General features: G+C 44.1%; 1 protein-coding gene across 2 annotated transcripts in view; it reads right to left on the bottom strand.

Moving 5' to 3' along the window:
- Positions 1–10498, bottom strand: part of MAP2K5 (mitogen-activated protein kinase kinase 5) — a 141044-nt gene extending 130546 nt beyond the window's left edge. For both annotated transcript variants that reach the window (XM_050903007.1, XM_050903008.1), the window contains exons 1-2: positions 10364–10498; positions 2383–2431 (exon numbers count right to left, since the gene is read on the bottom strand). In XM_050903007.1, the coding sequence (XP_050758964.1) occupies positions 2383–2431; positions 10364–10498 (184 nt within the window). The remainder of the gene's footprint in view (positions 1–2382; positions 2432–10363) is intronic.
- Positions 10499–12455: the final 1957 nt, after the last annotated feature.

The following is a 12455-nucleotide window of genomic DNA, read 5'->3' as shown; positions in this document are numbered from 1 at the left end:
AAAAAAGCCAAATCTAAAATAGCCAGGCAATGCTCGTAAAGAGCAAAACCAGAAAAAAATGTATTTCTTGTATCTGTGCAGAGATCCTTTGCCATCTTATCATGACATTTAAGTGGGTACAACCCAAAAACTAGCTAGAAACGACACATGGGTTCAGAAAGATTTCCAGGCTTCTCTACTTGCCTAGAGCACAGCAATATGATTTTCCAGCACATTAGGGAAGCAAAAGTAGAACCAAAAAAGCCTACGTACTGGCTGGATTTTGCTAATGTCACTTAAAATGGAGGAAGAAATCCTCACAAGATACCAAATAGAGTGCAGCAGATGGTAAACAAATATTATGAAGCAATCTTCACAAAATCTGCAGTGTGTCACAAATATACAAAATGGCAGAGTTTGGATAAAAGGATCGTAACAGGCCATATGTTGTTAGCGATTTTATTTGTAGCGATGTGTAATACAATGGTGAAATCCACATAAAGGTCCAACAGTAGGAGAAGTGCAGCCCCAGGTAGGAGCCGCAATGGATGGTACACTGTAGATAACAATAACTAAACAAACAGTAGAGGAGCCTGCACTGGATGGCAATTATCCACATCTGAAGAAGCAATGAAGCAGGTGAGAATGAAGCTTAAGCTGGTAAAATCTAGGCATTTGATATGGAAAAAGTAACCAGAAAAATCACGCATCAATATACATAACATATTTTAGATGCCAGTTAAATGGCAGGGGAAATGGTTTTGTGCAGATGTAAATGACAGACTAGAGACATGAACTGAAAGCACAGAAGCAGATGTTAGAAGACACAACGAAATAAGTATTTCCAGGAAAGTTCTACACATGGTACCATTAATATGGGCTACTGCCCTGATTGCAGCGACTGCTACTGGTGCATGAAGTTCAAACAAAGCTAATGTGTGATGTGGGAGGTATGTAAAAAAAATATTAACAAATCATAAAAAAAAAAAAAAAAGGCAAGGTCTGGAGCCTGGTTTTGGTCAGGTCTCTTCAGAAAGTCTTGTTTTAAAAAGCAGAGCAGGAGGAATGTCGAGGCTACAGAGAAATAACACTTCTAATCTCCATTCTTAGGTTTCTGATATCTTAGGAGAGGAAAAAACAAACATATAAAAAGAAAAACGGAAAGCACTAAATAGTACTTGAAGGACTATAAAACAATGGTTCCTTTGATTATCTACAGGCAGAATTATCCATAAAGCTCTAAAAAGGGGAGAAATGCTAATAAGAATGCAAGACCCCCTCTTGTCATATCTGCTCTCTCACCTTCAGCATCACTACCTTACTCATATAACACTTCTAATCCCCTCCAGCTCCTTCTTGCTATTTCATCTCTATCAAAGGAAAACACAGAGTTACACAGAAAAAAAATATAATAAACGTTAAAAGAGAATAGCAGGAGCCCTCTCCACTTGGAAGAAAACTCGGACTCGGTATCTTATCCCCTAAGACACAGATGTTTGACTCCCCTTTGCAGCTTATTGCTCTCCAGACAGGACAATCCCCCAGGAATCCCTCAAAAAATAAAAATAAACAGGGTTCAAAGAACAGAGCTGAAATAGATATTAGCAGATATAGGTCTAAATCTGCACTAACATACTCACTGAGAGCTTTCCTAACTCAGCAAAAGCATACTATAACCACCTTCACGAGGTGCAAGTGTCATTATGGACAACCCCAACCCACAGCTTTCTCACATCCTACACAGAAGCTACTTTTCCCAGCTTCTCAACCAGACCCACATGGCCTTTTAGAAGTTATTACTACTGCCCAAGCCTAACCAGGTGCCATTTTCCTGCAACTCTCATACCTCCTCCAGGAGCTCAATAACTACTGACACCTCCCGCTCTCGCACAGGAGCCAGAGAAGATGGTATACTTAGCTGGAGCCCAGCAGAAGGAAAAAAGGAAAACTAAAAACACAGCAGTCCTTCCAGCAAAAAACAGACGTTTGTTCCAGTGAGAGGAAACATTAATTTCTAACGCTGCTATATTTGGTACAAAATCTGCACGTTGTACCGTATTTCTGTAAAAGCTGCTGCTCTTTTGGTTTCTTCCAATGGAGGATTAAAATTTTAAACTTAGACCTACAGGTACTTTATACTTTTCATTTAACTCGAGCAATATAATTGCAGTGAGGAATAAGAGCATGGTAAGGTCATGCTGGTAATTAAAGCTATATTGTAGAAATATGCTCATTCAAGATGTGATTAAATAATAAAATATTGCTTAGTTCAGTATCATCATTAAACTTGCATTAATGCATAAATATTTAACTGTAACATACAATGAACGTAAACATTATTTATTTAAAAAATGACAGCCCTATAATGTGACAAAGGAGACAGTTTATACAAGTCATACTTACATTCAAATGCTGTTGTCGTTGCATCTGGCAAAACTTGACCGATGACATCCTAAAATGTAAAGAAGAATTAGCTATATATCAAATGGGAAATGCCTGAGATGACTTAGAGCAAATCATCTTAACCAATCCCCAGCTGCAGGCTGAAGACTTAAAGACCTGCTACTCACCACTGCCCCAAAATTACCAACTTTTTAGCGCACAACACAAATCAGTACAAATCACGGTGCTCTTCTCCTTCCTCTCCACGTTACCTTAAGGAAAACCGTTTTCTAATAACTCAATCATAATTGCAAACAAGTCGGTGTTGTCTGTTCTTGCAGTTTAAAGAATCGATTTTGTCCGCAGGTTATAGAAAAATGTACATCTAACTCATCGAAGTCAGTCATAAAAACAGACGTTTATGAATGGCTTTTTACTTAAGAAAGCACATTTTCTCTCTCAGTCCTTCTGCTTACATCACCCTGATTCCTCCTCTCCACCTCCGAACAACCGCCCTGGTCCTCCCTCCCACCGCAAGGTAACCTCATCACACGGCTCCATCTCCTGCCCTGCCTGCAGCTCAGGAACAACAGGGTAACAAACTGCTCTGGATGGGTTTAGGGCTGCCATCGTGACTTAAAACAGTAGCTGTGAGACTGAACGAATTTTTGTTGCTTTCACTCCACAACTGCCTGGGAAAGCGGTGGGACCCAGCAGCTACGCCGAGCTGCCTGCTGCTGCCTCGCAAAGCAGCGCTGTGTCTCAAGATGCTCTCCACCCCATGCAAGCCGGAAAGTTTGGAGGGCTCTTTGTCATTCTTAATTGGAATTTAAACTTCTTCAAAACTTGGTAGGCAGATTCAAATATGTTGGCTGCCCTGGAGGAAATAAGGTTAAAATGCCTGAAGAAGTGGAAGTACTAACCTAGAAGGCAACCTTCAGCCTTGGCGTTACGACGATGCCATGCAATGCCTTTCTTAAGGGGAGATGTGAGCTGCACACACACAAGCCCATCACAAAACACACTGAACATTTCCAAGCGTTACACGTCTCTGATCCAAACCAGCATTTTTATGCTAATACAAGTCTTTCCTGTACAACTAAACCGAGGAAAGCTTTTTTTTTTCTTTTTAGCCTTCACATACAGCATTTACTCAAAATTCAGTGAAAAATAGCTGCTCAGACTGAAGTCATCCTGGCCTCCCAGTGTATGTGCTGTTGTCAGCCTTTGCAAGGCTGCAATATGTCATGTCAGGGCACTGCATAAATGCACAGCATGGTTTTTTCCTTCCTGCTGCCTGATTTCTCATGTCAGACAATCTCTCCACTGACAGTGTCACAAAGTGATTAGAAATTAATGAACAACAATATTTATTGCAGTACATATACTGTGAGCATCTCGGGGTGCTAAGCACCACCCCCCCCCGTATCAAAACTTTAGTGATCACTGTCCTGTCACTTTTGTTTTCTCTTTTTCATTTAGTCTAAAACCGGGAAAGTAAACATTCCGTGCAATGTTAGAGACACAATTAATACAATGAGAAAGCAGCAAAAGCAACCTAAAGATTTCCACAGAGCTAACTGAAGCAAATAATATTTCTAAAACTTTCTCATGTTGTCTTTTCATTTTAGACGCTAAAATAAATCAATAGTATGCAATTTAAACTGTTAATTGCACACAAAAGACAAAAGATGTGCAATACAGCTTACCTAATTATGTAGGCTGTAAATTTGTGGAGCCAAAAAAGGGAAAAAAAAAAAAAAAAAAACCAAAACATTGCCATGTTAACAAAAATTCTTCCATTTAAATACTTCTACACAGTTTGACAGCGCTGTTGGTCCTCTGTCAAAAGCCAGCCAAGCTGTACCCTCTGTTCCTAACAAGAAATTGAAGTCTTGTCTAAACAGAAGACTGTACTGTTAACTAATTATTTCTAAATCGATTTAGTTAAACACTGAAAATTCTTCAGCAAACACACTTTAATTGTGTTAGATTTAAGCCACTCGTAAAATGTTCTTATGCGGGCACACAGATGCTTCCATGAAATGGATTTAAAAATTGTTATGAGAAAAGGACCCCAGATCTGGGGTATTTAAAAACTGTATTTAAGAGGTATGTAAGCACGGCACTGAGATAGGGACAGTTCTGACGGCCCGAAATGTCTGCTAGGAAAGCTCCAAGACTCCCAAAGCTGCGATAACACTGAAACAGCAATGATAAATTCTTACACACCCTCCTCCCATTCAGAATAACTTTTCCTATACATTGGGACTTCTTTAAAATGAGTAATAACCAAGTACATGAATTTAAGAACTATGCACCATAACTCTGTCTTACACTAAATACATAGTTGAAAACCCTACCAACAGCCACAAAAACTTTGCTCTGGTCAACTTTCAATATTTCTATTAAATCAACACATCTGACAGAAACTAGCCTTGCAGGGAGTGGGAGGGAGGGAAATTACACCATTACTCTGTCGTTACCGTAGTATTTTCATCAGCTACATAAGACTTCCATGCTCAAACATTCAGCAGACCTCTCACTGACCCAAGCTTAAAGGATTACTCTAAATTGCAACAGATTATGTGTGCGTGATGGTTTTCTACTATCACAACAGAGATCACAAACAATAAAATACTACAACTTGCAGACATTGCTCAAGTGGGCTCACATACACGATAGGTTCTATTTCATCTTACAAAACAGAAAAGCCTCTAACAATGAGGAGAAAAAAATCAGGGAACAGCAGCTGAAACAAGAACTTCATCAAATCTGCTCTCTAGAAGAGCCATGGAGCACTTATCTCGGGCGAGAAAGCAGAAAATGTGAAAGCACTGCTTTAAACAACAGTGTAAATATTGAAACCATGGCCCTCACTCCCGATTCAGTTAAAACTTGTTTTATCTCAGTATGACATCATGAAGTTATCCTGAATTAACATCAACTGCTTAAATACTCCAGTGACAGCCAGGGCAAACGAATCTAGACAGCTTGATGAAAAAAATAAGCTTATTGTAATTCATTTAGCAGTGCCTTTAAAATAAATCTGTTTACTGGTAACTTACAGGTCTGCAAAGCTGATATACACAGAACATATTTAAAGTGACATTATGAAGAACAGCTCTTAGCACCCAGTTTAGGAAAGTAATCAAGAAAATGCCTAACCTAAAGCACACAAGCAGCGTCGCTTCCATGGGTCAAGCACCATCCTACTGCGTCAAGGCCAACCACCAGCACCAACCTGCGGGTATCAGGTTTTCCAGTTTGAATACCTGCTACACAGTTTAGCACCTGTAAAGGCTCCTCCAAGAGACAGAATTAGAGCAGTCGAAAATTAGGAAACGTGTCATTTAGTGTGTAAGATGTTGCACTGAGCATGAGATTCCTGACTCCAACACGTTAGTCTACGGCTACGGACAGGGTACTTGGTGACTCTATACTGCAGCTTCTTCTCCGAAAAAGGAAGATGGAAATAATCTTGCGTGCCAGCCTGAAATCCTGCAAGGCTACACTCATTTGTGTTCACACTTCTAGCATGCTAAACTAACAAAAATCATGTTTAAAAAAAAAACTTGCTATTCTCAAAGATAATTTTACGGGGCTTTTTTAATACAAAGCAGAACACGGGACCTACCTTAGAAGGAAGAACAGCCTTACTACCCAGCTAATTCAAGGCTCCCCCCAAGCCCTCAGCTCCCACCGATGCTAGAGATCTGGGGGTATGCACCTGGTTTTCAGAACTGGCTAGCAAACACGCTTCTGCAGTTCAAGGCAAGATGGTAGTGCCCATCAAACCACTTGGACTGCAGGTACACGGCGCAGGCTCAAGCCTGCCGTGCTCCGGACACCACCACACAGAGAGCTAGATCACTGCTGAACAGGGCAAGCTACGGGGATTATTCAGAGCTTGACTGCGCCCCAAACAGCAGGAGCTGAGAAAAAAAGGGGTACTTGCATTCCTGTGTCTTCAGTTTACAGATGTGGACAATAAGGGAAACAGTGGGGTCTGACTGGATTATTACTATTCAGTAATTCACCTTAGTAGGGAATGTCTCACTTCTCCACGTTATCTTTAATTGATACCCTAACACATAAGCCCTCTGTAATTGCCTACCAGGTGAGTGGAAATTACAGTGAAGGCAGAAGGACAACAGCAGACTGGCTCAGCCCCACTCCTGCCCTCCCCACCACGCTCGGGGCTCCTCCCCAGCCACATGTGGGGCCAGATCTACTACGCTTTAGTGTACGGAGCCTTACTTCTTTTAATTTCTGTAGTTACCAGATAAATTAAGTGCATGCGCATACTGTGATGGCAGCTCCTGAAACACAAATCAGTTACACAAATGAGGGCCTTGAGACAGTTCAGACCTTATTAAACTTCTTCCTTCTTAAGATTTCACAGTCCACAAAGAGATGGTTTTTGACATGAAAACAACAATCATCGAACGGTACTACTGCACGGCTGCACTCCCAGCTGAACACTGTCACAACACCCGGCATCCCCACATCTGAGATTTCCACTGACAGCAAGAAAAGTGTCATCACCTACTGACTCACCGTACATAATCCAACACTTCCAGTTAGGACCTAGGTACTGCTGTCACCGCTACCCTCAATGCAAGAGCCTAACATTGGATAACTGAAAATTATCATCACCAACACAGATGTGACCTGATGCAGAAATCTATCCACTTTCACTTGACAAAGAGCTGGGACATTTCAACCCAGGAACCATTCATATCCTTCTATCAGTGGGTGGAAAAAATTGTGTGCAGATGGCTGGAGACAGACCTGTGTCTGCAGAGGAGCTGGGTGAAGCGAACCACGGGTGATCTGTGGCAGCTGCATCTTCTCAAAAAGACTGTTAACACAGCGATCTCAGCCTGTGCCACGCAGAAGAGCGAACAGCACGCGTGGCCGCCCACCTGGTGTGGTTCTCCATAGTGCTCTGCTGTGCTAAATGGAACAACCGCCTAAGGGTATGCTCCCCACTTCAGCAGCTGTGCTTGGTGGGGGTAGAAGGGCCTACAGCACAGGCAATGGACATCACCAAACGTTTCGTGGCTGCCTCAACGTGCAGAGCTTCCTACACAAACATCACGGATGTTTGGGAAGGACGTCGATGATCACTGAACGTGAATATTAAAACAGAAACCGGGATTTTGTAAGAAAACCAGCAATGTATGCTCCTGTCACGTTCCACCATCATCTGCGGACTGGAGAAACTACCACCTATGCCATGAAACATGAAGCTCAACCTGCTCATAACTGGAAAAAACACATTTTAAAAAGTCCAGTAGATCTTCTAGATGGCTGCATACAAACAACTAAGATGAGCATCAAAACCGTGTGCAGAGGGGGAAGAATCAGAAGCTTCCAGTGATTTCAACAGCGATGCACAAGATGAGCGTTGTGTTAGCCAAGCCTGCCTGCAGTTCTTGGCCTTTGAGTGGGGATGATTTGCCCAAGTAAATTTGAGGCTTGCTGATCGCAGGAACTGCCCATCTAGTGGTAAGAAGAACGCTCTGCATGACCTGTTACATCCCAGTCCCTCTGCTTTGATTTGGCATGCCTATTCTATGACAGAGCCCCTACATAACTGCCTCCCTAAACACATCAGCAGTGAAAAACAGAGTCCTCACCAACCTGAGATGTGCCAAGATCAAGATTTGCCTGACATGTCCTCCCTCACCCGTTCACTTCTTCCACGCTTACAGTGGCCACAGCTCTCAGGAAGCATCAGGTCCACAGGACTGGAGTTTACTGCAGGTGTTGACAACTTTGGGTGCTCCTCAAGGTCCCGTGTTGTCCATTGATCGATTCAGACGTCAAGGGCTCTGTCAGGCTCCCTTCTCAGCATGCTGGAGGCAATTACTCAAACTCCTCGCAGCAGGGCATGGTTACAGGTATCTCACTAGACCAGAGTTCAGTACTTCACCCTGATACAACTAATAAATCAAGGCAAGTAAAGCCTATTGGAGCTACTTCAACAGCTGTACTACTGTACTTCTGCTTATTTGAGATCTGGCGCCAAAAGGCATGCTGTCTCTTAGTACTGTATCACAACCGAACACACAGGTTCATTTTAACTTCAGGTCCCAAAGTGATACGCTGGTCCCAGCTGCAACCTGATGGAGCAAGTATATGAGCTACAACAGAAACCGCAGGTGCAGAGTCTCACGTGTAAGACATGGTCCGACCACTGAGTTACAGCTCTGCTGCCTGGAGCCCTCTCTAGCCTTAGACACAGGTCCCCATACCTCACTGCTGCCCCAAACGACGACTCCTGGAGCATCTGTGCGGCCAGCAGCCCTGGAGGGCCACAGGCTCAGAGAAAACCATAGGCTCCGGTTCCTACTGCATACGCAGTTTAAGCTTCAACAGCACTTTTTTTCAACTCACTTGTTAAACAGACTACACAGCTCCAGTTTAAGGCCCACGTACTCCCAGCTGCTTTTATGCTGAAGCAACAAGGATGAAAACTAAAAAGCAAAATGGTTTTGCAAAGCCATGCCCTCAACCTGACAACTCTTCTCTATTAACTTTTAAGCAATACAACCAAACTTAAATTTGCAATAATTCTAAAATGCCAAAGGATTGTACAAGCATCAGTGATTATCTCACTTTATTTGGGAAAAAACTGGAAAACATGAAGCAGAATGGGGAGTAAACCTGGCTCAGATTTGCACCACTTGTCTTTGAAGTGTAGAGTGGATTGTCCCAGGCTTGCTGTGTAACCACTGAAAACTCACAGCAATCTCCAAGGGGAAACTGCTCCTCCCAAAAATCTCACTGATCTGTGAGAAGTTCTGCTCCCTCTCCTCCATCTATAGAAAGTCTTGGATAATGCTAAATGTTAGGAAGAATGAAACCTGGAACATCTGCCATCCGCTCCGATTACCTCTGCAATCTTCTACAGGCCCAACATCGAACATTTTCCAGCAAATCAACCCCTTAATGCCTGCGTGTCTTCTCAGTAAAACGCAACACATTAAAAGAGGTCTGCAGAATCTCTCTCCAATATTAATAACAACAGAAGAAATTAAATATGCAGACGATCTGTGGTATGGGAAGATTTTTCTTTAGAGAAATACGGGCACATGGAGTCTCTAGCAGAGACGCGTTATGTGGGAAAGATGAGGGCATCCTGAAGAAAATAAGTATGACCTGCACACAAGGATTAGACTTTCTTTGGGCTAAGGATGCAATTAAGAAGAAACAGCAAGCGGGATAAACATCCATTGCCATTTCTGAGTAAAGAGAGGATCCTTGTACACTTGATGTGCAGACGGGGAGAAAATAAGGCAGGCAGGGGTTGAGGGCAGTTCAGGGCAAAGGAGACACAACAAACCCATAGCACAGCAATGGGCAATATCATCACAAGCAAGTACAGCTACAGCCCACGTGCAAGGCGCACAGTTACCGTGCCTGAGCCAGGGAAGCACTAATTTCCGAAGGACAAAGCGATGCCTTGTGACCCCCCCATCACGCCAAGGCGCACAGGCACGGGGATGCTGCGAGCCTGGCATTACTGCACCTTCAAGCCCTTGCAGGAACCACCCCTTCAGACGCCTTGGGACCACTGCTCTGCAGTTCGGGTCCTCCTGACCACTTCACGGCAAACAAGCGCTTCTCTGCACACGAGAGCAAACCCACCCCGTGCTGCTGCACCGGCACCACCTCCCCTAAAGCCCGGGGGTCACCGACGCTACCCGAGGCCCGTGATTTTTGTCAGCCTCTACCACTTTCCCATTAAAACTTTCAGGTGCAGAGACGAGGCAGCAAAAAGCCCGTCCCTGAAAAAAAAAACCACCTTTCGCCTTACAGGAAGGATATTTGTTACCACTTTCCCCACCGGACCTGGGTGACCGGTCGGCGCTCACGGAGCCGCAGACCCCGCGCCCCGGCCGGAGCGCCGCATCCCCCCGCTCACCCACTCTCCTCCCGGGCAGCGGGAGTGGGGGGGTGTCCCGGGACCGCCGCCCCCGCTGGGACTCACCAGCACGTCCCTGAAGAGCAGCTGAGGGGCCGAGTGAACGGTCCAGTCGACGGCCCCGCCGTCGGGGATCTTGATGCGGATCACCAGCGCCTGGCTCTCCATGGCGCGGGAGGGGCCGCAGAGCAGCCAGAGCATCCCCGCCCCGCCGGGCTCACATGCTGCGGCGGGCCGCGGCGGCTGCCGAGCGGGGCCGAGGCTGCGCCGCCCCGCCCCGCCCGCAGGAAGGACTCGGTGCTCCGGAACCAAAACGGAGGGGCCGGGAGGAGGGACAAATGGAGGAGGAGGAGGAAGAGGAAGGGGAAGGGGAAGGGGAGGAGGGAGCGGAGGCGGCGGCATGTTGCGGGGAGGAGGCGGGCCCCAACGCGGTGGCAGTCCGCCCCGGCGAGCGAGCAGGAATCGGAAAGCACAGAGGCAGCGATTTTAGTATCATATTCCCCCCCACCCCATGCCTTCTGCTTTTAACAGGAAAACCACTGTTGAGACAGCAGTCAAACGGAGTCAGGCTCGGACTCCTTCATTAGTTAAAAAGTGTGGAAAGTCCCCAGTGCTGCCGGTCTTCAAAATTCAGAGTAACGAATTGGGAGTCTCCTCCAGTGACAGCTTTTCCTTAAGAACTCACGGGGCTGTTGTCTTCAGGTTATTCAATCTAACGCACAAAACCACAAACATAAACCTGTGCGTGTGGCCAACTCGCACGGTCCGTACATCACTGCCTCGGTGCGAGGTCCCTGCCCTGACCCTCACAGTTGGACTACAAAGCAAACCAGTAACTTGGGGCACTGGAAACAGGCCTGTTCTGCGCTCTGCTCCTTACTGTCATATCCAAACATCTGTATTAACGTGCTTTACGCAGTTTTGCCAATAGCTGTCACATAACTTGGCTCTTCTTCCAAATTACGGAATACTCAGCTAAGTATCTCCTATACTGACGTCTGGGTAAAATTCTTTCATCAAGGAGTTTGTCCATGTCTGTTCAGTGGTGCAGCTGAAAACGGTCCCTTTCAAAACACAGTCCGTTTTCAAGCACAGCTCTGATGAAAGAAAATCCCTGTTAAAAGCTGACGTCCAGTGTCCTCAGCAGCAGCAAAGAACGGTTATGTGTTTGAGCGTGACAGCTATGCAATCTCCGCACTGCAATCACAAGCCATGATATGCTACATTCAGCTTTTAAAAAAAAGCTTTTTGCCTGACAGAAGTTAGAGGGAAGGCTCTCCGCTCCGTACAGCTCTGCAGCACAAATCTTTCCGGTTCTTTTTAGTGGGAGAAGAGCATTAATCTCAATTGTAGGCTATTGATCTGTACATTTTATCACAATCTCTCACATTATCATGTATGACAAACTGGACTACTTGAGTTATATTATCAATTTAGAGGGGGAAAAAATGGAAGGTATATTTAATTCCTGAAATATCTTCAGGCTTCCTCATATTACAATTCACTTTGTTTGAGCTTTAGAAAAAAAAGGATCTTTCAATGGCCATTAGCACAGATAAATTCTCTCTCTGTTCAATAACTTTATAATTTAGTTCCTACACTAGAAATTAATAGAGCCCCGACTCCTAAGTATCTAAGGGATTGGTGCTGCCCACACAGACGTCTTTCTGTTCAAATGAACCTTTTACCTACAGTCCCTGTATACCTTTCAGTCAGGTTCATTTCAATCAGATTCATTTTCTATTAAATTTTAAAGAATAGGATACAAAATCATAGAATTTCTATAGAACTGCAATTTTTCTAAAATGTCTTTTTCATTTACAAGACTACGGGGAAAACCAACTCAATTTGCCAAATTTGCATAAATATTATGTAGACTTTCCAGGGCTAATCATAACCTTAATCCCCCATTCTGATTTGTGTTGATGCAGCTGTAATCAAACTTCAAGGATTTTTATATCTTAAGAAGTACAGCACATCAAGCACGTGTTTCTTGATACAGGTTTGGTTTTGCCACATATTTCTTTAAAACCCGTGTTTCATAAGAAACTTTCATTCTACCTACACCAACATGTGAAACAGTTAATATTTATTTTATCATCCTGCAGAATTTCTGCTATGAAAACAGAACTTCACCAAAATCTATTTTTATATTTTT

Source organism: Gymnogyps californianus, chromosome 11 (assembly GCF_018139145.2).
Source record: "Gymnogyps californianus isolate 813 chromosome 11, ASM1813914v2, whole genome shotgun sequence".
Lineage (NCBI taxonomy): Eukaryota > Metazoa > Chordata > Aves > Accipitriformes > Cathartidae > Gymnogyps > Gymnogyps californianus.
Note: the sequence above shows the minus strand (reverse complement) of the source record. Positions and strands in the feature narration are given on the sequence as shown.